General features: G+C 50.2%; 1 protein-coding gene across 5 annotated transcripts in view; it reads right to left on the reverse strand.

Moving 5' to 3' along the window:
- The window catches only part of ASIC4 (acid sensing ion channel subunit family member 4), a 96,309-nt gene extending 80,564 nt beyond the window's left edge, over positions 1-15,745 (reverse strand). For 2 of the 5 annotated variants that reach the window (XR_006415495.1, XR_006415496.1), the window contains exon 1: positions 13,993-15,745. Coding sequence is in view for 2 of the 5 variants with exons in the window: in XM_044438021.1 (XP_044293956.1) it covers positions 13,993-14,568 (576 nt within the window). In the remaining 3 variants the exon portion in view is untranslated. The remainder of the gene's footprint in view (positions 1-13,992) is intronic. The other 3 variants (XM_044438021.1, XM_044438024.1, XM_044438022.1) reach the window with 3 other exon arrangements.
- Positions 15,746-23,365: the final 7,620 nt, after the last annotated feature.

Genomic DNA, 23,365 nt, shown 5'->3' on the forward strand with positions numbered 1-23,365 from the left:
TGGGAGGCTTGTCAAAGAATATGTTTAAGCATCGTCCACATGTTGTCTTGCAGGTTTCTGTATCCAGCTGAAGAAGAAAAGGAGCAAGTGGTCTCCAAAAGGGTGGACTTGGAGGGCTCAGGTGAGGAGCAGAGCATCCTTGGAAGCACAGCCCAGCAGGGAGGTGCTCAAGTGCCTGCATAAGCTGTGAGGGATAGGAGAAGAATCATCCGTAATGCCAGGGTGTCCTCCTTAAGTGAAGGAGTGCTGGAGCGGGTGGCAAGCAATAGGAAACAGATGTAATAATCATGCCTCATGCTCCTGCGTGCCATGTCAGAAACCCTTCCTAGGTTACGCGTTCTCCAGCCGAGGGATTCTGGGAGTACGGTGGAGTGAGCAGCCGCATGCACGCAGTGCCCACTGGAGCACTGTGTGACTGGGATGAAATTTGCAGACAAACTGTTTGCATGATCATGTTGTTCTTCCCCGCCTTTTGATCAGGAAGCACCACTTGTGCCGAGCTTATGTATATATCGGCAATGTGAGATGCACTGTGGTGGCCGGGGCTTGGGTTAAGAATGGAAGAGATCCAGAAAGCCATTTTAGCTAAAGGGCAGGATAGAAATCTAATAAACAAATAAATGATAAATAAAGTCTCCAGTCAACCACAGAGCTCTCCAGGTGACCTAAAGCCATTCACTTTCACTCAGACTAACATACCTTTTAGGGCTGTTGGGAAGATAAAATGGGGGTGGGGAGGAATGATGTGGCTGTTCTGAGCTGCTTGGAGGGAGGGTACAACAAAACATGGGCACGACTGTGGGCTCAGTCACGACATGGCCGGACAACGCCGGTCGCAGCTCTCTTGCTGAAGCTAAACAGGTCTAAATCTGGTAAGTTCCTGGAAGTGAGAACTGCCTGGGAACCCCAGCCAGGAATACCGCCCTGCAGTTCTACCATGGGAAAAAGGCAGAAGATAAATATTTTAGGACAAATGATACATTTTATAATACACACTTGCTCACATACATCTCCTGGGGCAGTGAATGCACAAAATGAAGTCGCAAGCAAATATATTCGGAAGAGTTTTCCTTTATATCACAAAAGTAAGCATGGAAAGTACAGAGAAGGCCATTTATAAAAACCAGCCTTCCCCAGTCTGAAGCCCAGCAGATGTGTTGCACCACAGCTCCCATCATCCACAGCCAATATGGCCATCTTGTTTGGGCTCAATGTAGATGTTATTTAAAATAAAGTTATACTTAATTATGATGGCCAATAAAAGCATGAACAAATGAAACACCACAGGCATGAATCTCACATCAATTTGAGCTCCAAGGGAGCAGCCGGTGATGATGATGCCTTTCTCCAATGTCTCCATATTTGCATCAGATGAAGCTTTTGTCAGCTAACTGTAAATGTCATGATCAGATCATGGGGGACAGAATTCTTATTCGGATTCTTGGAATAACCTGCATTGTTTCTCTAATCAATGCTGGGGGTACAATGTTGGAGGTGGACTTGGGACCTTTGCTACCCCCGTGCACCCAAAGCGCTGCATAGCAGGACACGACCGCCTAGCTTGTCACTGGGGCCTCCTGTCCGTGGAAGAATGCAAAGTGTACGTGTTTTCCAGGTTTTCCTCCTTTGCACAGACACTAATCATGACCTGCCAGAGCAGCAGAACCTGATGCAGAGGAGAGGAGAAGGAAAGAAGAAAGCCGAATCCAGGCTCTCTCCTGTTTGCTAGGTCCGGTTTGACCTTTTGGCCTTTTGTTATTCCATGCTGCACGTGCACTGGGGGCACCAGGCAATCTGCGGTTCAGACAGGGGGAAAACACAGTTTTAAACAATTATTGTTTTTTCCACCTGACTGGCTGCAAACTTGTTAATTTTTCCCCTTTAATGTGTGAAAGCGGAGACAGCAGCTGCATGGAAATGAGTCGCCCTCCTATCCCCAGGCCCTGGCTGGCGTTCAGAGTATGTCGGCCTCCAGCGCAATCACGGCCTTCTATAAATAAAGCCCAATATCTCATCAATGGCAGAACAGCCATGCTTTATAGAGTCCTCTGACATAAAACCGTCCCTCTTTACGGCCCTCAAACCATTTGCGTCATTTAGTGTAGCTCTGTAAACCTTCTGTTCTCCACGCTACGCCGTGTGGAGTGCCTGCCGAATGGCAGAGGCACCGCCACACATGTTCTGCTCTGGAGAGCCTGGGAACACCCAGTGTGGAAAAATGGTTGCCTCCCACACACTGATGACTGGTGACACCTGGCTCCAAAACGCACCCTGAGTAGGAAGCCAGGAACCCCCCGAGCCCAAAGATTCAGCCCACATTTGCAGCTGGCACCAAATCAATACAATACAGACACGTTGCCAGAGAACGCTTCACTGTGCCTGTTCCTCCACTTCCCCAAACGTCATACAAGCAACTCGCTCCTCTCTGAGTCTGGGCAGAGCTTAGTGATCCTCCCTGCACCCGCAGCGGCATCACTGTTGCCTCAGTACCGGTGAGGGTCTGCCACAGGATGGCATATTGCATTACCGTGATGCGGTTTGCTAAAAAAAATAAAAATAAAGTTAGTAAAAACAAAACAGGGATATCTGTTTGAATCAAAGCCAATTTTATTTTTAAACAGGGATAACTTGCAATCGTGACACTTTGTATTACTTTCCCTCAGTAGAATCTAGGAAGAAAAAGCAAAAGTAGTTTTGTCGGCCATAAGCAAAGTTTCAAAATCCATACCGGTGTATTATCTTGATTAGGCCAACCAGCAGATATCCTGCTGATGTGGGCAAGGAAGGATAAAGACATTCTGAGGAGTTTCCAACCACAGCATTGGCTTCTATGAAGTGGCTTTCAGTTGGCTTCCTAGTCACCGGTAAAACAAGCCTGCTGCCTCCCAAATCCAATGCAATGTCTATCTTTTGGGCAGGGTGTGTGTGTGTGTGTGTGGTGGGAGGGGGTGCCTTGTGTTATCTGCACCAGCCATTACTATTGTGGGCTTGACTGAAGCTCAGCTACCCAGTTTCGGATGTAAAGAGAATACCGATAAGGCCATACAAAATAATAAATTGAGCCCTTGTCACAAGGCCAAATCAGTGAACAAGAGATCAACTCTCCGCAAGCCCTTCCCATGACTTAGCCAAGCTGGTATCAGTCAAGAGTTGATGCTGATACATGCATGTTTCTAACATGTTGGGCATGTGCACTCCAACACAGTCTGGAGACCTGCCTGGGGAGCACTTTATACATTATACTACAGAAAAGATGTGGGAAGCATTTGGCCCTATCCAGCAGTGCTGCGACAAACTTTAAAGACCCAGAACCACATGTGGCCCAACGACGCAGGTTTTCCCAACATGACTGCCACCTCTCATTTTTGCCAGGCCATCACTGGGGACGAAGGACCCATCTGTGTCGCCCGCCCCTGAAGTAAAGCCTCTTTTTAGCACTGTGGGGCACATTCCCTTCAGGTCAACCATCTGCCAGGTGCTATATGTAGGCAGGTGTGCCCCAAGCCAAAAGAGGGTGGGCCATTCTGTTTCTTTGTCTCTTTCTCCACCCATTTTTCTCTCTTCCTCCATCTTCTTTCCCTGCCAGAGAAGGAACGGAGTGCTTGCAAAATTAAGGTGGTTGGTGCAGGGTGCGCAACCTTGGTTTAAACATTATAACAGCACCGTGGGATGAAATCATGAAAATGCACCTTCCTCACCGACTGACGTAACGTACCAAGGGAGCTTGAGTAATACTCCAAACTGTGGAGATACACCTTCATCTCCATCTTAGCTCCCAACAGCTAGTTGAGCCTAACGCTATGAGTTGGTTCAGTGAGTCGTTAGAAGTTATTTAAGTGAGGGCTCTCAGGCCCAATTATTCCTTCCTCCTCTCCTACCTCCCCAGATCAAATCATGGTTTCCAATCTTAGTTTGTAGGATTAATGCAAACAATAGTTTATGGCTTGGATAAAATGGTAAAATATGCTATAGGGCCAACCAGAAATGTTGGGAGAGAATCACAGCACACAAGGAGAGGGAAGGAGAAACTTCCCTCCACAAGCTGTGGAGTCCTTCAAGGCTTCTTCAAATAGCATCAAACCTCGGTTTGGCATTAAAGATGATTCACCATTAAGTTACTACTACAAGAAGAACTCACGATAAACCAAGCATGGAGCACTGCTCCTTTCTACTTTAGTCTCTGCAGAAAAGCACAGCCACATCAATGAAGAGTGTTCCCTCCCTACTCTACCTCATCTTATGGGGAGTCCATACAGGTGTGCTTATCACTCAATGACTGCAACTTCAAGGGATATCTTGCATGCATGGGCAACCGCTGCTACAGACCAAATACCAAATACTCGTATCACTTGACAAGGGCTCTTCAGTGGGGACAATTCTCACATCCAGCAGAAAAGGATGTGTGAGTCAACCCTTACTAATAGTTTGTGAATGTGGATGGGGATTTCAGGCAGGAGCAGCTTTATAGCTTTGTCTGCTCCAAACCCTTCCAGGCCCAGTCAGGCTGACAATGCCTTACAAAATTCTTCATTCAATTCATTTGGCAGTTTCCAGAACCGCTCTACCTGATATGACAGAGCACGGCCCCTCGGGCATGCTTCGGGCACCTGCCACTATGACTTGCTGAGCGGGAAGAGGAAGGGGGAGGGAAGCAGACAGAGGGGCAGCACTTTCCAAAGCTACAGCGCTTCACCTAGCCTGGCCTTTTCCATGCAGGCCCCGTAACTGCCCTCCAGCCCCATGGTCTTTAGGTTTTCTTTTTCAAATCCCAAGATGTTTGCGAACAGGCAACCATTTTATTTAGAAGAGGCTTTCCATTTTACCCAAAGGAAAACTCTGTGTAATTTGAAAGCCTGCCTATTGCACCAACAAAAGCTGAGTTGATTTTTTTAAAAGAAGATACTGCCTCAGCAGTGATGTTTTAATTGCTCTCCAAAATCAACATGGCAACAACTGTCCATCCTAAGAAGTTTTGGCATTGGCCACGTGCTGAGTGACGTGGAAGGAGATGCAAGGGCAGTGTCTCTGTATCATGGAACGTGTGGCCTTGGGCTCAAAAGGGAGCCAGCTGCCAGGAAAAAAACAGAGCAGCTATGCACTCCTCCGGCAGCATGCGAGAGACTTCATTTGCAGGGGAATTCCATGGCCAGGGAGCAAACAGGCTGCTCAGCTGCAGAATGGTCAGACTAGAAAAAGATCCAGGGAGCCACTGGAGGCGATCTGGCTACCTCCAGTGCCAAATAAATAGGCTGAGCTGTGGGGTTGGACGCATTTTTGGACTTTCTGGGATTGTCATATTATGGGAATAGTAGAAAAAAAGGGAGTTGGAGAAGAGATGTTGTACATACGTAGTTTTCCTGACTTCTATAGTAATGGAAAGGATGGGTGGCAAAGTCAGTGGAACAACATTCCTCCCAGAGGATTCCCTGGTGGAGCTAGAGGATGGGGTCCAGTGATATTTCTGGAGGAAATCATATTCCGTCTCTGTGGGCAACGGGAAAATCCCAGAGCTACAACAGTTAAGACTTCAAAAGCCTCTAAGGGATTCTAAGCAGTTTATCCCACTTGCAAGGGGCAAGTCCTGAAGTATTTTCTTCCATCAAAAAAGGATCTTGCTGCAGATTAGTGGGGATCAAACAAGAAATCTTTTCCGAGCCATCCTGGGCTCGACAGCACATGGTTCTGTTGACTGATCTATCTTCCCATTTCACCCTCTGTGCCCTGCGCTAGGGAGTCGCACAAGTCCCCACAAAAATAGAATCTAGGGGCCAGTCACAGCGCGGACGGCAGCATCGGGGAGACAGACTGCGAGACAGTGCTGAGGTCCCTCCTTGGTGCCAGTGGACAGACGGGCACACGAGAGACTGTCCTCTTGCTGCCCTCCTGCGCCGAGTGGGAAGAGCGGCTTGAAGGAGACCCCTTGGGCCCGGTGCTCATGCATTCCCTGGCAGTATTACAGACAGGCTTATTAAGTGTGTAATATTAAATTAACCCAGATAAGAGCATAAGAGCTTTTAAAGTCAATTCATTAAATATAATTATGAAGATAGCGTTTTTATGCGTGGCAGCAATCTGATCTCAATCACGGCGACGGCACCGAGCCTGCAGCCCCCGCAGCATCTCTGCTCCCCACTGCACTTGCTCCTGAGCTGCGCTGCTGCTCCCGGGCGAGGGATCCCTCTCCTTGAGTTCCCTCTCTCAGCATCGGTGTTTGCAAACCAAAACGCCATGCATCCCTCAGCCCATCCACGCCTCCCCACCCGGCCATGGGCTATTCTCAGCCTCACCGAACATGCATCAGCTGCTGGCTCCCTTCAGGAAAAGGTCCCTCAGTGCACCTGAAGCGTCATCATTAGGCCCCTGATGGCCCCGACTTTCTCCTCCACATGCAACAGATTTCTACCTGGAGGAAAACTGACAGAGGCAGCAGTGGCATCCTGTTGCTGTCTTCTCTCTGTTGGGAATTTGGATACTTGGCCAGCAGGGCATAACCTGGCCCAGCATACGCACACCCAGAAAGGAGAATGCCCAAGCACTTCCATACAACCACTTCCCCCTCCCCGCAACAAGGAGTTAATGAGGCTTTCGCTCTCTCAAGGCTGCTTGCGCTCCTGCCCCAGTTAATTAACTGCTCCTGGGGAACAATTAATATCTGTCAGGAGACGTGGGGCCCATGGCAGACACTCTGCCAAGTTTCTGCTCAGCTGAGATCAGGGGACAGGAAGGGGGAGCCCAGGCAGTCCCATGCCGCTTGAAGGTGAGGCTCTGGATAGCTGTCATAGGGCGTGCTGATCCGGATCAGGAGATGAGCAAGGGGCACCAGCCAGTCCTGGCCAGGTATACCGCTCCTCTCTAGGTGAGCCCAGCAGAGTCTTGAGGATGTTGTGACATCTGGAGTCTGGTGGTTGCCCGTGGCAACCAATTTCCTTGCCATCCAGAGGCTCTCAGTCACTTGGCCTGCAAGCCCCACTATGGCTAGGTTGTCCTTTGTCATACAATACACTGAAGTGGGGAAGGCCTGCATGCTTGAGAAGAGGCTGTGAAGACAACCATGGGGTGGGAGATCTCACTAAGTCAACCTGTGGAATCCCCCACCCCAAATCCCAAACACTGGCCAAGGGAGCTTGGAAAGCAAACCCAAATCTAGTCCTGCTATTGGGTCTGGTATGAAGAGTCACTCCCTTCCCTGCCCAAGTGACTAACATGGAGAGTCATAAACAATCACTGGATAAGGTTTCAGGTAAGATTAGCTTTCAAGACATTGGGGTAGCTGGTCCTAAAGGAACCAGGTAGAGGGGTTGCTTGCTGTGGAGTATCAGATTTTTCGGGACAGGGTCTGCACCAATAGCTGAGGTATCTTCACTAAGTACCTCTACACTACAGGGTCTGTTTCTGCAAACAACTGGTAGGAAGGGGCTGAGAAAGAAAAGTAACAAACCAACCAAAGAGGAGCCAAAAGGGCAGGAAGGTATGCACTTCAGGGAATCAGAAGGGTTGCACCACTGAAATCTTCGCAGTGCTTGAGAAAAACAGAACGGCGAGCACGGCCTGCCAGGAAAGTATCTTTGCACTGAACTAGAATTGATTGGTTCAGCTGAGGAAGGGGTGCAGAGGCCTGGAGGCTGCATTGGCTCCTGGGACTGGTTACTTATTCAGATGCTTTGGATACAGATTTCCTCTCCTTGCTGGTTGCTTATTAGCATTTTCCAGCCTGCGGGCAGTTCTGATGGATGGAGCACAGCACTGGCCTCCTCTCACTGCAGAGCCAAGGCCAAGAACCCTTCTGCGGATACAGCCATGCTCTGATCCCTCTTACTAGCCCTTTCCTGCCATGTTAAGACCAGTGGCTTTGGGGCAGGCCATGCATAATCCCCAGATACTAGCAAAAAGGACAGCAGCCTTTCCTTATATGTGCTGCAAAGTGATACAGCGTGTGGGGTTTGATAGAGGTGTCTTCCAAGGTCAGACCACACAGATGGCGGAAGGCTGCCCTAAGACAGCTTTCTGCAATCTAGTGCCCGGCAGATGTGTTGGACTACATGTGTTCCAGTAGGCTAGCTGGGGATGCTGTGAGTTGCAGTCCAACACATCTGGAGGGTACCATACTGAAGAATGCTGTCCGAGGAGGTAAAACTAGTTTGGAAGAAGAATTGCAGTGGGAAGCAGCCAGATACCATGGCCCACATGTGTGTCATGTCACTTTCCAGCCAAGGGACAACTTACACATGTGTGATCATCACCCAGCAAATGTAAAATCAAAGGTGGTTTGCAGCATGGATGAACCAATGATGGGGAATGAATCGAGCATGGACTAATTACCCCAGACAGAACTTCCATAGCACCCAGAATGAATGTAAGGGCCCTTCTCAAGGGAGAGGTTCAGACATTTAGAGTGAGAATTATCACACTCTGAAGATGTGCACACGTGCAAGTGAGAATGAGCCCAGGTAGACTGATGCAGAGCACACCACCTGAACTCAGAAGAACTCAAAGTATACTGTTTAAGGAGACAGAGTGAGGAAGGAGGCACATTTGTGTCCTTTCTCCTAGATTCAGAGCAACAGGGTGACTTAGAGACTGTGGGATCTAAATGCAGCTGGATCTCTAGATAGTGCAAGGACCCCAGGAAGCTACAGACTTATTGTGGACTCTCCGGAACCTCCTTCATGGGACAAAGGCATCCGAAAAAGCTAACTTTATGCAGCAGCAAATGTACTAAGCCTCTAAGGCAGGACAAGACTCATTTTACTACCATACTCTACACATAACGGAGCCTCCTGGAATATGCTGGTGTGGGCACAGGATGAGGAGGTGACCTTGGGCTAGTCACGCTTGCAGTGTAACCTACCTCACAGTGTTACTAAGACGTTAAAATGGGCTGTGCGGCCAGAACTACGTATGTTGGCCTGGACTTCATGAAAGAAAGAACTGAGTAATATGTTCTAAGACACACAGGATGGGCCACAGAGATGTGGGCGACAGACAATGACACCACTGCGTGCCAGTTTGGGGCTAATGGGAGAACTCCGCCAAAACAAGAAAAAAGGAAAAGTGTGTCCAATATGCCAAAGCACCAAGCTGGCGATGACAGCACCCTTGAACTATGACAGGACTGGATGAAATGTGTACTGTTAGGAGAGAAAAACAACAGCAACTGAGGGGGGAGGGACAGCAGGTTTACGCAAGGGGGATGGGTCTTTAGTACAAAGACGGCACCTACTTCCACCATAGCCCTCATTTTAAATTCAGCACAAATGTGTTTTCCCAACACATAGGCGCGCAACAGGTCTGCCAAAGCATCACTGGAAACACATGCCACAGGCCATGTGAAATAGCTTTAAAAGAGAACTTACCTCTGCTTGATCTACAATTCTTGGGGGATTATTTCCTCCCTCCCTGGGCCAATCCATGCCCTTCCCCTGACTGGAAGGATCAATCCCCCCCCACCTTCCCCCCGCAGCTCCCAGCCACCCACCCACTCAAGCAGGACTGCCTACAGCCTCCTTTTCTCACTTTCCCCCCTCGATTGTGCAGGTTGGGGTTGGGGAAATGGATTGTGCTGCTGCCTCCAAACAGTGGTGGCCAAGGAGCTGCACCAATGGGCAGGCACGAGGCGGCAGGTGGAGGGGGAGGCGGCGCAGGGAACTTATTTACCCAGAGTAAAAATAGGCTGGAAAATGTGACATTTATTAAGTACGATTGTGGAGGAAAGGTCATCGCCAGCCCCAGCACCGAGACGGGGTGCCGCTGATTATACAGCTGGGGAACGAGGCGGCAAAAGCGGGCTGAGCAACAGCAATTTAGGGGAGGGGGCGAGAGAGAGAGAGAGAAATGTGTGTTCCTTTGTGTTTCCAGCCCACAATGCACCGGGCAGGTGGGCAGGCAAGGAGGCCCACTGCTCAGAGACTGGGTCCGACTTCTGCCATGCTCTCTGACCCTGGCCGCCCCTGCCACCACCCTCAGGTCCCAGCCAAGAGCAAAGCAGGTTCCTGCAGCAAGTGCCATCGCCGGGGAAACGCTTTGAAATCCTGGACCGCAGAAGTCCTAGCTCTGCCAAAGCGGCTCAGCCACAGTCCTCCCTGCTCTCTCAGCGCCATCCGTGCTCTCAGGATGCCTCGCAAGTCTTAGCTGCACCATTCAGATCATCAGCTTGTCTTCTCAGTCCGGCATCTTCCTCCCACCTCCACTGGCTTTGTGGCTAAACCCCACACAGCTGCCAAGACTGTGTTTTCCTCCTGGAGAGTTGTCCATCGCCAGCAATCCAAACATGCCAGTCCCAGAGAAGACACGAATGGAAGGCGAATGCAGCAACTGCAAAACTTGGGAGCCTTCCTAACAGAGCCTCCCAGATGGGAAACTGAGATGGGCAGGGAAGATTTAAAAACAAACGAACAAAAAAGACATCGATTCCAATTTTTTAGTAGCACATTAGCTTCCCCTCCATGTGTTGGAACCCCTGCAGAGCAGGTGCCAGCTGGGTAATTGCTCTTTTGAGTATGCTCTGTTGGTGTGCTTGAGAGCATCCCTCTCCACAAACTCCCGCCGTGCTCCTCCTTGCAGATTCCACCCCCCTTGACCCCTTCCTGGTGCCCGTACCTCAATAGCCATTCCACCCCTGAGTTCTTTGTACCCCACCATTGCCAGCACCACCCAGGATATTCAGGGGCAGCCCTAGGGCTTGAGACAAGCAGAACACAGGGGAGCTAAGGTTCAGATCCACCCGTCATGTGTTTGCCTCAGAGCACAGAACCAGAGGACAGCAAACTGATCCGCAAACCCACACACCCCTCCAAAGCAGGCTGGCTAGAGATTGCTCCAGCCCAACACCAAAGGAGTTAACTGTCCAACTCACTTTTGCTTCCTGGGGAGAGGCTTGTGCCTGTGACCCCTGCTGCAGGGACACCGGGAAAGGAGGGGCCGGAGCAGAACATGCCGGGGGGCCCGACTTCCCTCAGCTGTTGCGGGGGAGGGCAGGGCTGCCAGGGAATCTCCTGTCCAGTGGAGTACAAAGAGCTGATTGATTTTCCCTGCACAATTCAAGCAGCGGAAGGCGGGGGGGGGGGGGTGCTCAGCACAGTTTGGGAGCCCAAGGCACAGGGTTCATACACATGGATGCATTCAGTGGCCGTCATGGGGTGGCAGAGGAGGTGATGGTGGGGTGTCAGGTCTCCTGCCTGCAGCCTGCCTTCTAGCAGAGGCACCCCCAGCGCCCCGTCAGTTCCCAGCGCCGGTACAGCCGGGAGGGTCTGCAGCAGCTAGGCCAGCGGCAGCTCAGGAACAGCCCACCGAGATTTACTATGCTGGCCGGGCTTTACTGCACACGAGATGCTTACGCCGGGGAATCTTCCCAGCGGCCCCTTAATTTGCTGTCCCATAAAGAATGTGGATTTGTGACGCTAAATAGAGGGAGATCATTTACCAAGCACAGCTCTTACTTACAGGATCTTTAAAGGGGATTCATCATGCGATGCAACGGTGCGAGTGGCAGGCAGGCAGGCAGCTCAGCGGTGAGGTAAGAGCACGGCCAGAGCGAGGGTGGGGAGCAGCAGCAGTTTCGCCTGAAGTGGGACCTAAGCCACGCTAGCCTCAGCAGGGAGAGGCCCCTGCTGAACCCCACGGCCATTCAGTGTCTAATTTTTGCCCCATACCCCTGCATTTCTACTGATGCCACAGACTCCTGAGCTAGAGCACGTAAAACGCTGAGAGCGGAGATCAGTGTCATACCACAAGAACGCAAGAATGGACAAAAAGTGCAGAGAAGGTCTGGAAGCCTCCACCTAATGCTGCCCCCAAGGGGCTATCCTGGGGCATTCCTCCTAAACTGCTTCTCAGAGCTGTGCCTTTCACCCTGGGATCCCACTGGTGAGCCATCCCTATCCACCAACACCCCCCAAAACACTCCCCCCTGTCCCAGAAGCATCTGTTTCCTTGTGCTATGGTCACAACTTTACTTCTTTATTCCAAAAGTGCAGTATGTGGTACTGGATCAGAACTGAGTATACAAAAAATCAGCCGTTTCCTACATACACACACCCACTCGTGCTCTCTCTCTCTCTCTCTCTCTCTCTCACACACACACACACACACGTTTGAACAGCAAATTTCTAGACCTTCAGGCTAGAAATAGGCTTGAATTGGCAGGCAGAATTCAGTGAAATGTTAAGGCCAAAGGACACCCTGTGTGGAACAACCATCACTGGGTTTTCCGACCAGTTTTTTTTTGCTCTTTACCAAAACATCGTCTCGGGGACTGCCAGCTGCTTTGGAGCAGCAGGAAGAAGGAGTGCTCAGCCCTTCCCGCATGTGTTATTTTCCTCGTGAAAATCCTCCTTTCCCTGAACTGCTGTATGCCCCATGAGTGGGGGGATGGGGACATAGCTGCATTTTCCCTCTCTAAATGGCAAGGGGCGGCATAGAAATTTTTTAATAAATAAATAAAATAAATAAAGCAAACTCAAGCTAATGTGGGGCAGATTTAGAACAGGAGAACAGTATAGGGGTGGGAGATGCTAAACACCCTCTTCCTCCTCCATGCTACTGGAGTAATTGGCAGACCCCCAGAGATGTTTTTCAATAATAGCAACAGCCATTTAAAAAAATCTGGAGATATCAGTGTAATATGTGATTTAGTCCAAAGAAACATGAGCTGTGCATACATGTGCGGAGAGGGGGGTTAGTGGTGGTTGGAACAGGATTGAGCAAATGGCTGGGGCACAGGACTTAATCTGCCCTATGTATAGTGACTGCAGAATATATTCAGTACTGAATTTGCAGAATTTTGCAGAAAATCTTATGAAGAGTCACTTTATGGTTGGCATTGCCTTTCGCTCCAACCACTTCAGTCTGGCATTCAGATACAGCCTGCAGGAAGTGGGTACCAGCCATCCTTCTGATCAGCCTGTGCTAAGTGTGGGGCAGGGCTCCTATAGGACTCTCGGTAGGTGTGCCCTTCCAGGATTCTCAGCCTTATGTTTCCTCTGGCTCTTGCCATGCCAGAAGCATGCTATTGTAACAGAGCCCTGAGCAGAGAGGAAAGAGCATGTGCGAAGGCCAGTTTCTGCCCCACCAGGCACACATGCCCAGGAAAATACGTGTCTACGAACGTGTGTGTCTATGCGTGTCTTCTCCTCCCAGCCTCACCCTCTACCCAGGCTTCTATCTGCCCTGAACCGCCCCCTCCGCCGGCCATCCACACACAATGATCAGGAGGCGAAGCAGCCTCCAGTGACCGCAGGAGAGAAGCAGCTCATTTCCAGAGTCATTATGGTCTGAAAAGGGTCCCATCAGGTATTCCGCCTGCTCAGCACATTTATTTCCCCAAACCACAGCGGGGATTTGTGCTTTTCAGACTCAATATTACAGCAAGTGCAGGGCTGGCTTGTTCCAACTGGCGGGAAGCCTCCCTGATAGTGCAGGCAAAGAGCCACGCCAGAAAATGCCAAGAGGATGGCAGAGTGGCTGCCACGCCATGCCGGCCAGGACGCTGGCAATGCCACCATGGGCACCAAGCCAGGAGTACAGCTTGCTTGAAGTCTGGAAAGACACTTCATTTCTTGCCTACCAAGCATACAAAGGATGAAACACTGGAACAGCTAAGTATATGCATCACCTGCTCAGATACCTCTTGCCTTCTCTTAACGCTTTGGGAGAAGACGGCTCCCCACGCAGAACTTGGAGCCTTCTGTTCCTCCCTCCTACTGTCCTCTGCCAAGATAAGAAAAGTTACCCAGGCTCAGAATTGGAGGGTTCCTTCAGTGCCTGGCCTCTTCATACCAGTGCCACTCTCCTTTCCTCTCACATCTTACATGCAGTGATTCCCACTGCCTACAGCGGTGCTGGTGTCCCATCACTCATGCTCTAGTCCTCTGCTCTCCTCCTGAGTAAAACTTGAGACACAAACCCAGCCTTCGCCTAAACGTGGGCACTGCCAGGTGCCATCATTTCAGGGAAGCTTTGACAGAAGAGCCCAGGAAAAGCAAAACAGCCACTCACCACAGTGAAGTTCTCTGCAGAGCAGTTCTCGCCACTGAAACTGCAGTTCTTGAGCATGTCATCCAGTTGGTGCCCGGTGCGGTTGACAATGTCAGCCATGTCTGGGTCAGGGTAGAGCAGGTCAGAGGCCTTGTGCCCATCACGGTCCTTGGGTGGCAGCCCGGTCATGTTGGCAAGGTGGAAGATATCGGCATCAGTAAGGGCTGAGTGGCGGAAGCGGTTGATGTTGCAAATAGTGACAGCTGGGAAAACCATCTTTTGAGTAGCCTCCTCGTCCAGGGTGGTGACATGTGGGTGCTCCAGGTAGAAGAGGGCTGACCGGGCGGCTTGGTACAGGAAAAAGGCCAGCGAGGCCACAAAGGCAAGTGCCCAGAGGGCCTGTCGCACCCCGAGCTGCCCCGAGCGGCAAATGTGGCTAAGGCCGTGCAATGTGCTGGTGCCGGCAAAGGCAGCCAGGCCGCGGTGGTGTGGCCGGCTGGGCTCCTCTAGCAAGCTCTCCTTGTCCCCTTCTTCTTTCGCCGCCTGCTTCTCATCCTCCTCTGCAAATTTGATTTTGCAGACGATCTCAATCGGCATCTGTGCGGAGGCACCCGGCAGCACGCAACCCCCCCACCGAGGGGAGGCAGCGGGAGCCTGGGGTGCCCGGCACCGGCCGCTCTCCCCCGGCTGCTGCAGGACGCCCCCAAATTAGGAAGCCCAGCCAAGGAGGAAGAGGAGGGGGAGGACTGAGGAGCCTGGCCCCAGTCTCTCGGGAGCTGTTGGCCGTCGCTTGGCTCTTGTCTCACTAGTGATCTCTTCCTGGTGCTTCCGCTTGCTTATCTGCACGAGCCCAGCTGCCAGAGCTGCCCGCCGCTCCCTGCGCCGCTGTGTGTGCCGCTCCTCCGCACGCCCGGTTAAGACCCCACCAGATACAAGCAGCATTTAGGCATCGTGTGCTAATAAAATCCAGGGGATACTTAATAATTCAAGGCATGTCAACATTATTTCATCCTCAAATAAAAAGAGGGGAGGGGAGGGGAGGGGAGGGGGGAAGCCAGGGAACGGCGGCGAGCGGCGATGGAGGAAGGAAGAGCCGGGCAGCAGGAGCCTCGCTCTCCAGGGCCACCTCTCCAAAGTGATGCTGGAGCCACTTGTTTGAATCACTCACGAGCTGGCAAAGTCTGTGCCAAGGAGAAGAGGCAACGCAGTCAGCCCTGCTCTGGCTGCTGCTCCGGGATGCCGAGGCTGCTCACAGAGGGCTCCCTCTCACTCTCTCTGCCTGCCACCACTTCCTCCGAGAGAGTCCCTTTCCGGGTGCCCAGGGCCCCCGGGCGGCTCCCCGCTAATCCCTACCTTCCATCTCCGCGCGGACCTTCACACGCCTCCTTGGCAAAGAGGACGACGAACACGGGAAGAGCAAGAGGGGGAGAAAAAGTTGAGAGAGGGAAGGCGACGAGCAAGACCGCGATCCTCCCGCCTTGCCGGCTGGTGTTGGGGTCCAAAGGACAGCGGCAGCACACAACGCCCCCACCCGCAGGCTCCAGGGCTGACTAATTGGAGAAGGAGCGGCCGGCGAGGGGGGAGCGGAAACGAGGAGGAGACGCCCCCTCCTCCTATCGATCCCGCTCCCCGCGGAACAAACAAGAGGCAAAAAGTGAAAGGCTTATTGATCGGCGGGAGGGAGTGCAGCTGCTGGGGATTAGGGCAGGAGCAGGCGGGCGGCGAAGGAGGCGAGCGCTTTCCGGAGGAAAAGAAACGCGGCACTGCCCAGACCCAGCCTGCAGCCGCCGCCGCCGCCGCCTTCCCTGCACCATCGATTCCCTTTCCTCCGTTTGCTTCGGAGGCAGTTTAATTGCTTTCGTGGGAAGGCCTGTGTTTCCCTCCTCCCCGCCCCACCCGACAAGTGGAATTAGGGCCGGGGAAACCCACCGGCAACCGCTGCAGCTGGCGCGGGGCCAGAGGCCAAGCAAGGAGTAGAGCTGCTCGGAGGGTCCCGGCCCGTGGGAAAGGGACCGGATGCTTGGCGGGCTTCCAGGTGGGGCGGGGCGGTGCCCAAGCGGCAGCGGAGAGGCGTTGCAGGGCAGGAAACCCGAACACGCCAACTGGCCGCGGCGGAGGATGCCAGACCGGGCGGGCGACGAGAAGAGCGCCCACGGGCCCCGCCTGCAAAGCCCAAAGTTGTCGGGAGCCAAGCCACGCTGTACTGCTGCCCTGATCCAAAATAGCGGCGGACCAAACCGAGGGAAGGAGCGGGGAGGAGGCGTGAGGGTCGCTGCAAATGCACTCTGCCTTTTCCCGAATCCACCCATCGGTCCCTCAAGCTCGGCGCTGCCTGCCCTCCTCGCCAAGGGCTCTCCAGGCGGCGGCTTTGGTCGCTCCGCGGCGGGGATTGCTCTTCAGAGCTTGCGCATGCAAAGCATGTGCTCTGTGGACAGCCGATTCCCCCGGTCCGCCGAGATCTTGGGGGCAACGGCAGTGACTTCCCAAAGCTTTGGCGAGGCCTGGGAAAGAAAAGGAGTCGCTCATCCGCGCCCCATGTTGCGAGCACGAACGGCAGGCGCACGGCGACGGCTCCCCGCACCCCACCCCGCTCTGCCGGTCACAGCGACCTTCACTGGGTTCGGCCGACGCCAGCGGCGGCAAACCCGGCCGAGGAGCGCGCCCGCACGTCTTCGATCCCCGCCATCGACTTGCGCGGAATACACCCCCCGCGGTGGGTCAGTGCGGAAGGACAGGTCCCTCCTGGGCAAAGAGTATCGATCGATGCCCCGAGTGGAAGAAGGCCAAGATGGCTCTAGGCCAGGCGGGGCGGGACAGAGGTGGACGTTGAGGAGGGAGAAGTGAACTACCGAGACTGGGAAAGGTGTCGCACAAATAGGAAGTGAGGGAGGAAGGGTGAGCGAAGCACGGTTTAGAGAGGAGAGGAGCGCTCCCTTCCATACTCTGGGAGCGCCACCCCTGCAGGCCCGCTTAGCCTATTGCTTGGGAGCCACCATCGAAAAAGAGAGGTTCAAACGCGGCGAGCTGGCCCTCCTGCGGTTTCGTTGCCTCCAGACCCCGTGATGCATTTGTGAATCCTATAGCCTGCAATCCCGAACGCAGTTACCTGGGAATAAACTCCACTGAACTCGGGGGTATTTGCTTTTGAGGAGATGTGGAGCTTCTAGGGGAGGCTTTTATGGCGCCAGTGCACTGCCTCCTTCTGTGGTCCAGATAAAATCGCTGTCCAGTGGCAACCCTTCCATGTCTTCCATCTTTTTTCCTTACCGCAGAAAATCCATTGCAATCCTATGGACTCTCAGAAACGCAATCCTGCATTGCCCAGCATTCTTCAGCCAGTATGCTCAGGATTGTGTCCCGAATAGGAACAGATGGAACAGCTGCACAGAGGCTTCTGACTGATAATGCTAGGAGCTCTCTGTCTCATGGTGCTAAATCGGTTCTCCAATTTTTTTGCACTGGTTGAAAAACCTACTCCATCACAGGCAACAGTGGGACTAAAAGAAACATGCATATATAACAAAGGGCTCTGAACCTTTTTCAAATATTTTAGAAACTGCTGCCTGCTCTTTTCAGCTCTTAAATTTTCACCACAGGACCTCCAGATGTCACTTGTTCTTAAAAGATATTCCTGAGTCCAGATCATCACAAACCCATCTAGCATACTGGAGAGCCATCATCTGAGATGACACAGAATACTACTCTGCCTCTTATTTTTTAAAATGGTTACCAGTGATCTAGGAAACTATCTTGTCGTGAGGTACTTGGCTTGTACAGGAGACATAACAGCAGATACGTGTTGGGCTGGGACTTGGGAGAGCTGGAAGTTAATCCACATGAAGCTCACTGGGTGACTTTGGTCCAGTCACTGGATCCCAGCTTCATGTACCACATGCAAGTTAACCACATGCACCACCTTGGGCTCCTTGGAGGAAAGGCAACTTAGAAAATACAACAAATAAGTAGTAAATACAAATATTCCTTTTTCAAGGAATGAAGGAAAAGCAGTGTGCTCCAGTCCTGGGCAAAGCATGCCTTTGGTGCCACCTCTCCCATCACTTTTAAAGTGTTTTGCAAAACCATAAAATGTAGCCAAGTAAAACCATTGCCTGGATTTTTATTTAGAATAAATATATCAATCAGGAACTGAAAATGAATGTACTTTAGAGCTAAATTGATGGAAATCAGTATTCATTGTTAGTAATCGAAAAACTGCAGAACTTTGAAAAAAGGTTAAAATACTTATTTTTTGATTTTGTTCTACCTCATCTCAGACAATACTCTCAATAAACAGTGAGACACACTCTTTGTCTTGGTGCCAGGATAGGCACTTAGCTTAGCCACCTGTAAGGCTGGCCCTGGGTTTGCATCAATGTGTACCTTTCAGATTTTTTGCCCTACAATTTCTGTCATCCCTTCCCTTGGCTATGCTGGCTTGGGCTGATGGGAATTCGAAACCAAAACACCTGGAGGGCCACAAGTTGCTTACCCTTAAGAACTGTGGAACCTCTTTCTAGAAGGCAGGATGGAGGAAAGAAATGATACAGACTAATAAACATACTGCTTTCCATGCTGGCCTCCAGAAAGAACCTTTTTTCAATTTCAGTTTAAATATACATCCAATAGTCAGCTTTGCTCTTATCTGCAACTCTAAAGCCGCTTCCTGTGAACTCTAAAATGGCACCCAGTTTACACTGCAATTTTCACAGACCTCCATACCTTCACGGGTGCAGAGGGCACTGTTTCGGCAGTCTCTTCCTCTATTTCCTGCACTATCAGCAGGAAAAAGGATGAGGTCCAATTCACCTAGGAACCCTAGGGTATTTCTTTTATAGGCAAAATAATTTCTCTTTTTATTTTAAACTTCCTGGGAGCCCCTAGGGCACGAGAATAATTGTTTGGTTCCATTTTCTTGTTGTGCAGCCTTCCATGATCCCCAATGCTACACTTTTAACTATGCAAAAGATTTAATTTTAGCAGACAACACAAACATAGAAACTGAGTCAGAAGGGGTCTTCCAGGCCATCTAGTCTGACCCCTGCTCCAGCCAGCTCCACTCATGACATGCCTAGCACCCCACTTTTTGACAGGCTGTACCAGAACCTGCCTTTCCCTGTGCCATTTAACATGCCTTGCAAAGGAATGACCTGAAGTTTCAAAATGGCAAGCAGTCTTGAAACCTGAACTTGGATTACTTTCTACCCATCTCAGAAACTTCCAAATTTAGCCCTTTTCTGAGCCATTTCTCCCATAATGCACTCCTACGAAACTGGGATTCACAGCTGTATCTTTTGAGCTACCTTTCACTTAAATTACAGAGCTCACCTCATGTATTTATAACTAATTACAACACCTAGGACCCCAAACATCACTTCCCCCATCTATATTAAATCAATCATGATAGACACTCAAAGCCACCCTCCAGCGTCACTGTGATTCATCAGTTGTACCCACAAAACACATTTTCTGATCATGCACATAGGCTAAGGACCTGGTCCTAAGTCCCTCTCCATTCTGATGTGCTCTTTGTCACAAGTACAGAGGTTATCCTGTTAGGAGCGACACACTCCAAAGCTATGATTACTAAGTACAGAACATAGGAAGCAGCTTTAGGCTGGGTCAGGCTGTTGGTCCATCTAGCCCAACAGTGCCAACATCGACTGGCAGCAGCTCAGTCAATGTTGGTACTATTGGGCTAGATGGGTTTCAGCTGTTTTTCCTGCTCTACCTGGAAACAGCAGGGGTTGAATCTGGGATCTTCTGCATACAAAGCAGGTGCTCCATCATGCAGCTATGACCCTTTCAGACAAGGTTTTTATGACGCCATCACCTTGCCTCATTTATGGAATTTTATGGGGACTCCAGTCATGGTTGTCTCCTTCCTGTGTTTTAACACCACTTCTTTTATGTTTTCTTACTGCTTTTTTTTTGGGGGGGGGGAGAAAAGAATAGGTGCACGGTGCTTTCTGATTGGTACTGCTAGGCACCTTCTGTATGAAGCAAGAGACAAGCTGCCTTGATACTGAAGCCATAAGGCTGCATTTAGGATGCATTCTGACTAGGTTTTCACAGTGCCATTGCCCCACCTCATTCACAGCATTTGTGTGGGGAGAGGAGCAACACAGCAGCATGGAACAACCGAGCCGGAGCAATCACATGAGGTCCAAGCAAGGGTAGTTACATAACTGAGGGTCAGTTCACACAGTTTCTGAAGCAAACCCAGGATTCCCGCAGGCTATGTACTTGACAGAAAGTTGCACTTGATCTTAGCTCCCTGATGAGTGTACCTGTATATTATACCTGTTTGCTGCACGCATGGTTGACATTTTAAGTTAAGCACAAAACGTATCAAGTGTGTGCCTAAAATGTAATGGCTGAAGCAGCTCTGGATCTTGCCAGCAAGAGGACCACGTGTTCATTGGTGACAATGCACCCCATAGTAATAAGGAATTTTATCCCCATTTATTGTCGGGGATAAAGGTGCTTTACCTTTACCCAGACGATGAGAATGATAGAGGAGGGAGAAAAATAAGGCATGCAGGCAACAGGTAGCCTTTCTTTAAAAAGAAAAGGGCACCATTTTAATCCTGACTAGTAGATACCCTGCTCCCCTCCTGCTCTGCAAAATCCTGCATGCTGACTCAGGCTGTCCTGGGCAACATCCCTGCTTCTTCAAGGCTGTGGCGAGTGGGCAGCAGTGAATTAGAGCTGGCTTGGGAGAGACCTGTGCCCTGGCTCCTGGCCCCATGCCGGCTGGTTCTGGCACCCTCTCCGCTTCCTAGGTGCCTGATTCAGCCCCTGCCAGCTGCATCCCAGCCCCATGCCTGAAGGGGATCAAATCTGGGACTATTATTAATTTTGATCTAATTGAAGGGATTGTGGCTGCAGAGCCCAGCTGGTTGCAGCATGAGTCTCGCCGCCTCATGCCAAGCAGACCCTCCTGAACTTGCAGCAGGGGGTGGGGGGTGGGTGCCCTTCCTGCTGTGCTTGTTATCACAGGCAGGTCAGGCTCTCAGTGAGGGCGGCAGGCAGCACTGCTTTGGGGAGATCCAGGATGACAAGACGTCCAGTCCAATTACGGATGTGCTGCCAAAGGGGCTGGTGCAGCCTCTGTGGTTGTTGCTCTGCAGGCTGTTTGGTGCTCTGTGCAGAAAGAGCTAAGAGGAAGGAGCACGGGCTGCGGGGGTGGGCAGGCAGAGAGGGCAACAGAGGAAAGGCAGGAGAAGTGTCGAGGCTCCACCCATGCAGCGGGGTCAGGAAATACTCACACCAAGCACACTTCACAGGCAGGCCACACAGCAACCCTCCCTGCCAGTAAAGCAGATGCAAGCTCCTGAATTCGTGGGACCACAAAGCAGCCCAGAGTCAAAGGGGCTTTTACTTCCTTATTGAGCTGCACACGCTCAGCTCTACTCCTAAGTGGCGTTCTATTTTATTTACAACACATAAATACCACTCCATCTCTAAACAGCTTCCAGGATGATTTGTTATTGGTTTATTTCCCAACTCCAGGCATTCTCTCCTGCTTTGATGTGGCTGATCAATGCTTTTGGTAGATCAATGCTTTTGGTAAACTGTCCAGATAGCTTCTATATAGCCTGAAGTGCCTGATCCTGCCTAATCTTGGAAGCTAAGTGGAGTCAGGCCTTGTTGGAATCTGGATGGAAGACTTGAGTCTTGCACCGGGCAGGTGGTTGGATCTGGCGCCTTCCAACTGTATGATTCTATGATCTCTATGATTCAATTAATAGATCAATCCCAATTGGAGATACTATTTCCCATAGTGTATTAGTCAGTTGGCAACTTTGGTGGTGCCCAGAATCTATGACTTACTTAGAAATACTAATTTCTAGAACTATATTGCATATGATTATGCTAATTTGAATAAGCTGATTAATGAGCTATCACAGGGCATCTACAGATGGACACCTTTAAAGTTAAGCTTTTGGGGTAAAGTTAATATACTGAAGCTGAATCTCATACTTAAGATTGTGTATGTGTTATGTGGGATTCTTTTATATAAACCTGGCAAATATCTTTAAAAATGTATCTCTATGTTCTGTAAATTTTTGTGGAGTTCCTCTTCACCACAAACATCTTTGAAAAAGGTGCAACTCTCTATAAAGATGGATTAGGCCTTCCAGATGTGTTACCAGACCTATTTGCTGACTTGTACTAAATGCTGGTCTTTCTCACTTGGGTTTGATTTCTTATGATGATCAGCTTTGGAATCCTTTTGTCTGTTCCAGTGGATGGTATTTGGCTCCCAGCATGTTAAAACATACAGGGTTCTTCCTACTGTCAGGTGTGCTCAAGATGTGTAGTGAACAATATCACATTCCTTATAGTTTGGCCCATGTTTACATGCTAAACTGACCTTATGGCAAAATCTATAAACATTGGTTTTAAAAAAGGGTTTAGAAAGATGATGTGGTGGACTTGGCTGGACAAGTTGATTTGGTTCAATTAGTGGGAGAAGATTATATGTTCTTTTCATTTTCTGATCTGTGTGCCAAATATGATTTGCCTGTGGCAGCTGAGTCGCAATAGGTAGAACTGTAACATTTATTAGATTCTAGCTTTTACAGTTTCACACTCTCCTCACTTATTGGAAATACTTATTAAGGATGCTCAATTATATTGACCCACAATCCATATCTATAAATATATATTATCACTGAATAAATATGATCTATTGGGATTAATGTCAGAATAGAGATTGGGAAGCGAATGGGAATGTCCTGCGTGGTCCGAGCACTGGATTTCTGCTTTAGAGGTGATAGCTGAAGTTTCAAGAGATCTCAGATTATGTGTTATTCAACAAAAACTTGTGGTCTGCATTTACTGAGCAGCACAATATCTCATGAATAAGGCTTTGTCTAAGTCAACTAAGTGTTCAAGGTACAGTAATACTAATGCTTCTTTTAATCATATGTTCTGGCAATGTCCAGTGTGTAGTTGCCTTTTTTCTGGGTATAAATTATAATACAGAGAAACTTTTCATTAGAATGCTCTTTGATATTTCCTGATGTACAAGTTCTCTTAAATTATCTACCTGTTTCTTAGAAGTTAATGGGCAATGTAAATAGATTTAAACTGACCTTTAGATAGCTATAACATTGGAAAGATAAAAGCTCACCTCCTACAGTACAATGAAGACTTAATGATGCTTTCAGTATTTGAGTGGATGACATACAGACGCCACTCTCAAATGGGTAACACACACACACACACACACACACACACACACAGAGAGAGAGAGAGAGAGAGAGAGAGAGAGAGAGAGAGACAGAGAGAGACAGAGAGAGAGATTTGGTCCACCATTGTTGAAGCTTATCTATAACTAACACATTTGGATTTGTGCTGTTCTTTATGTCGGGAGTGAGAAAGATGG

The sequence above is a fragment of the Varanus komodoensis genome, unplaced genomic scaffold (genome assembly GCF_004798865.1).
Source record: "Varanus komodoensis strain SLA01 unplaced genomic scaffold, ASM479886v1 scaffold32, whole genome shotgun sequence".
In the NCBI taxonomy this organism is placed as follows: Eukaryota; Metazoa; Chordata; class Lepidosauria; order Squamata; family Varanidae; genus Varanus; species Varanus komodoensis.